Source organism: Mizuhopecten yessoensis, unplaced genomic scaffold (assembly GCF_002113885.1).
Source record: "Mizuhopecten yessoensis strain PY_sf001 unplaced genomic scaffold, ASM211388v2 scaffold5193, whole genome shotgun sequence".
NCBI classification, from domain to species: domain Eukaryota; kingdom Metazoa; phylum Mollusca; class Bivalvia; order Pectinida; family Pectinidae; genus Mizuhopecten; species Mizuhopecten yessoensis.
In genome coordinates this window covers 122,163-127,864 of record NW_018405926.1, presented here as the reverse complement: position 1 = coordinate 127,864, position 5,702 = coordinate 122,163, and the positions used below count along the sequence as shown (strand labels likewise).

The window sequence follows — 5,702 nt, the reverse complement described above, 5'->3', positions numbered from 1 at the left end:
CCCCCCCCCCACACACACACACACACACACACACAGGGCCTCTATGTAAAATACCCATTCACAGAGGCCTCTAAGTAAAATACCCCTTCACACAGGGCCTCTCAGTAAATAACAATAACAGGTTTTTCAGTGAAATGATCATCCTCCAACATAAATATCAAGGTATGTGTATACGTAACCAGTCACATAAAGCCGACACCATAAAGCTATACCAGTACACACAGGGAAATAAAGCAGACGACAAGTCATGACACCTTCACTATCGTATGTCGTCCTAGAGAAGGTTAATAAAAAAACAATCAACGAAAACATTCTGTGACTCGTACGTTGCTACAAACGCCACCTAACTTCCAATGTTTCGTCTAATAAAATTGTTAATATAATTTATATTCAAAATTAAAACTTGATAAACATTTGGAAGTTAACAAAGATTCCACTGTACAGCCCACCTTGAAATCAGAGATGTATAACTGTCGTTATAAAAATCTGTGATTTAGATAGAGTTCCTACAGGAATTACCTATATGCTACATTATACTACGCAGGTTATTACACTGATAATTTATATGCCAATAAAATCCTCAGTCTTTAGACCAACGGCTTTGTGCCCTTTAGTGTTTACATGACGTAGGCCTATCAGTACTTAGAATATGTGTACACACATTACACATAAATGTCTGTATGTCCAAGTTGATCTTTCCAAGTTGACCTTTCCATATATACTGACCGATCACATTCCTTAATTGTGTCATCCGCGATACTCCAGGGGTAACGCTCACGTTTTGTTTCAAAATATTTTTTGTGTTAACAAAAGGATTAGACAACAGGCAGTGCCTATATAAGTCTTCTCCTGAAACGGTACAACATACATTTACATAGAAAAATAAGGTATATTTACAAAATTATTGATTATTAATTACTTATTGAGATTATTGAAATAGACAATTATATGGAAAGTATGTATATCTATTTGAATTAATAATATTGCTACATGTTGAACTACACACACTAATACGAAGGCTCACTCATCCACCAGTGGCGTAGATATCTAGATCACTTTCCATGTTATAGTACATACTTCTATACCCACACGCACGCAAACACACACACACACACACACATACCCGGAGCAGATTGATATAACGGGAAGAATTAAATAAAAATACATTAATCATATATTCCAGTAAACGTTCGCTCACTGCACCCCTAGAATATGGGATAGCAAAATCGAAGGCTCAGCGTACGCCACATTGTGGATGAGACATGAAGACTAGTTCAATCCTTTGATGCATGTAAATCAAAAGAATCTCGCGGTCGCGTCACCGTAAAAATTGACTGAATTTGAAGTCGGGTGTCGCACACTGTGCACACATACAGTACACTGAACGTAACATGACCATGTGTACTATACTGTTTAGTGAATTGTTTGACCTCTTCTTATATACGACTAACACAGCTACCGGACACACCCACTCCACACATGGAAGAACAAAATATGAACTCACCTATGTGTAAATATGGTATGACCAACAGGGTAGCTATTCCAACAGCAGAAGACACAGCCACTGTCCTCCATGTCATTTTCCGGCCGATTCTGCCTATCTAGAGTCCGGTATTACGTTGAGCAATAAGTGGATGTTTCCAGTGCGAGGAGGATACGTTCAGAAATATCGATTATTTTTCCACGAGTTCAGGTTGTGGTTCAACGACTCCGCTAGTGTAAGGAGCGTGTCTACACTTCTCCCGCTGTGTAGCCTTCTGCGTTACCCTTTTGTAGACGTAAACAAGTGATATTTTACAAGCCTATTAATCACTACTATGGTGCAATTTAACAGAAGTAACTTGACAAATTGTTTGTATGTATCATGGCTAACTATGGGCCTTGTTGTTGACATGTAATTTGTTAAGCTGTCCGTAAGTTTCGACAAAACATGCGAAAAAAATCATGTTTTAGGGGAGCACTATATTAGCTCATGTGTTTCCCGGGCCGGAGTAGAGAACTTACCTGGCCCCTGTTCTCTCCTTATACTCCCTTCTTTTTTTCTCTTATACACTTATTCGGCGTCGGATTGCGCAACACGTTACTTTGTCCTGTATATATTATAGGTTGGAATGTGACTTTAAAATAATCACCCACCAAGTGAATACAATATACAATTCTAATATTCACTTTCTTGAAAGCTGATATCCCAGGCCTCTGCAACACAGGGACGTGATCGCTTTATTTATCGGTAAAGAGAAAGAAAAAAGTGTCTCCTTCACTATACTTAAAAATCACAGTAGAGGAGACCCCATTCCCCAAATTTCTTCACGAATACTTTAAAAGACCTACGTCCCTGTGCTATGCATTTGTTAAACAAGCGTCAGCTGTAGGGAATTTCCCTTTAGCTTTAATTAGCGGTAGAGCATCGGGCTGGAGAGCCAGGGGTCGAGCCCCAGCGACGGCACTATATCTTTATCACTGTCCGCGCGGACTTAGATATCTAATTATAATCTAATTCCGTGCTATTCCTCGTCCTATTACTGCTGCCGTTGGCCCTCACCATTCAAGGGTAGGGGAACCCTTGGTGGGGAGTCAAAGAACCGGGGTTGGTGTTAAAAAAAATGGGGAAAGAGTGTAAAAGATGTGGATTAATTAGGTTAGGCAACCTAATTAATACAAGTGTCAGCTGTGGGGAATTTCCCTTTAGCTTAGCGGTACAACGCATAAAGGATACTTTTATGCAGGAAATAAGAAACATATTCGCGACATCTTCAAAATGTTTGTTGTATAAACACATTGTTGACCGTTTTGATCTACAATGGTATTTTACAAAACCGCTATTTAGAAAAAAATAAATGTATTCTTGCGAAATATAGATTGCAAGCACATAGCCTTAATATAGAGACAGGTAGATATAATGCAGTGCCTCGAAACCAGAGATTGTGTACTTTATCATTCTTATGTGTCCTGTGTTTTTAGAATTAAGAGTATCGTATATCAAGCCATATTATCGTATTCGTCCTTCTGTGTTTAAATTAATAAAGCTACTGTCTAACAAATTTTTTAAACTTATTAGAAATTTAAGTAAGTACTTGATTCAGGCAACTGTTAAGAGAAGTTGTATATTATTAAATATAAGCTGTATCAAATTCTTGCTATAAACGTTTTGTTACTGTATAATGCGATTGAGATCTATGTCTTTTATTTCACAATGAGTTATAATCTCATTCATTATATAATATAAAGTACTCGTTCTACCTTCATGTTGAGGTTGTATGATTGACTTTGAAGTTTTGTTATTTCCTAGAAATTTGGTTAGATTAAGGCTTTATTTGTATTATTTCCTAAACGACTAAATTATGCAACTAAATTATGCTTCATAAGAGTCCGCTAAGTTACCTTAGGAAAACCTTAAAGTTTTCCCAAACTTATGCCAATTTCATAATTTGTAAATATTATGTATGGAATTGAATCTTTTGAATATGTTCTCCGCCATTGTACAAGATATTTGTAAAGTATTTATCTATATGTATATTTCTGTACCCTTATATGCAATGTGCATTTGGTAATAAATTGAATTGAATTGAATTGAGAGCATCGGGCTGGAGAGTCGAGGGTCGCGGGTTCGAGCCTCAGCGGCAGCACTATCTTTATCACTATTCCTCGTCCTATTACACATATATACATTTACATACATTAAATGATGAAGAAATTAATCACAACGTGTTTGTTTAATTTGTATTTTTAGGTGTAAACGTTATTCACAGGGGCGTACTGGGATAGATAATCTTGTGTAGGCACTTGAGCAATTTGCTAAAAAAAAATAGCTGTTTTTGTAGTTTAACGACAGCAGTTTTAAAATTTAATAAAATCAATTGATAAGTGTACCGGTGCGTTTTACGATACAAGATACAGAAAGTACGAAATTATATATGAAAGAGTGGTTATGATGTAATGTGAGGATTTTAGCAGGATATTTTAACTCATTTCCACTGACGACAATATTTATGTAATGATTTTAAAGTAGAATAACGACTCCTTTTTTTCCAAAAGCATATAAACTAAATTTAAATTCTTATTGGTAGGAGAGTGGTTCATAATATAATGGAAAATACTGAAGCGTAAACGGAGTGTGAACTCAAATCGATAAAAGGGCAAAATTTAAACAAAGGCATGGCGACCATTGAAAAAATACAATGAAAATAAGACCAGGTGTTCCAGAAGGGTAAGACTTCTGTATTAAATATAGGTCAAATATAGGGTCAAATATAGGTCAAATTTAGGTCAAATCCTGGGGTAGTGACAACAACACGACACTAATAAACATAATCATTTACGTTAACCTTTATATCACACACACTTGTCAATAGCAAATCTTCATTAAGCTGCATCTTTGAAAAAAAAAACATGTTTTGTAACTTTTGTAACACCAGCAGTTTACTTCTTTGATATCATGATGAAGTCTTGAAGTTATGAAGTTATGCTATTTGCAACAAACTCTTGAATACAGACCCAATCAACATGGGGAGGCTGGGATGTTACTGTCAAGAAAGAGAAAGATTACAATCGGAAAGTCTAAATAGTCACGCTTATCGAAGCGTAGTTTTAAGAGGCCACTTTTCATTTTGATATGGGTAAAGATTACGGAAAGTGACTGGATTAGAAGAGCCTGTAGTTTCCATAATTTCAAGCTCGGAAGGGTATATAAGATCGACGCGGTCAATAAAATTCTGGTAATTTACAGACAGCATACTGTCGACATATTTGAATGTTAAATTGAAATAATTGCAATTGGCTAAGGTGTTTTGTCTTGATTGCTTATCAATAAATCTATCCTCTTATGACCATAAAAAAAACGGCCAGAGGAAGGGCACAGTTTCTTCCCATAGGAATGCCTTCAGTCAGCTTATTGATGGAAAGTCTTGCCACTGGACTTGATAACGAACTCAACCAGGAACTCAATTTTCACAAAATATGCTCCAAAATAATTTACAACCATATATTTCTATCGCTGTTTGCTCTTTTTTTTGAAAAGAAAATCTATTTGATATGAGAAATTGATGTGTAAAGGGTCAAAAAGTAAAAAAAAAAAAAAAAACTTGACAGAAGAAACATATTTAGAAGAGGATGTTGAAGATTGATGATATTGTCATGATGTTTAAAACTCCTAAAATTTGTTTGGTGATTTTTGTAATTTCTTAAATTATAGAGGTTCTTATATACCGCTTTATCACAACCTAGTTCGTAGGTCGTCTTAAAGCGGTTCACAAATTATCATCCGTGGTTATAGGGCCTTTGCAACCAGCCAACATCTTTCTCAAATCCCTGGGGAGCATACACAACCGGTGCTGCCATTTCGGCGCTCACAGCTAGCATTCAACAATTCTAGCACTGCCCAACCACGTACTCATTTACAGCCGAGTAGACTAGAACAAGCGGAGTAAAGTAAGAATTGCACCAACACACGAAAACTTTATTATGACCTCTTCGTCGTGTAGACGCTTTACTAGCAAAACACGTGCAAAATGCGACACTCCCAGGTGTGTATAGTCAACAATGTGAAATTTGATAATTGAACCGTTCTCATAGTAATTATTGGAATTAGTATTTTTTTCACACAGGAGGTTATCGATCACTATTTGGATATGTTGAAAGGAGGCATTAGTGTGCGTCGTATGTTTGTTTCTTTCAGGGCCGGGTTTCTTTTTTTTTGGGGGGGG

At 36.4% G+C, this 5,702-nt stretch overlaps 1 protein-coding gene across 2 annotated transcripts in view; it reads right to left on the bottom strand.

Annotated features, from left to right (window-relative positions):
• The window catches only part of LOC110450366, a 16,844-nt gene extending 14,711 nt beyond the window's left edge, over window positions 1–2,133 (bottom strand). The window contains exons 1-2 of one of the 2 annotated variants that reach the window (XM_021497847.1): window positions 2,005–2,133; window positions 1,505–1,767 (exon numbers count right to left, since the gene is read on the bottom strand). In XM_021497847.1, coding sequence (XP_021353522.1) covers window positions 1,505–1,580 — 76 coding nt within the window. In that variant the 5' untranslated portion in view covers window positions 1,581–1,767; window positions 2,005–2,133. Of the gene's footprint in view, window positions 1–1,504 lie in introns of both variants that reach the window. The other variant, XM_021497845.1, reaches the window with a different exon arrangement.
• Between the last annotated feature and the right edge of the window lie 3,569 nt (window positions 2,134–5,702).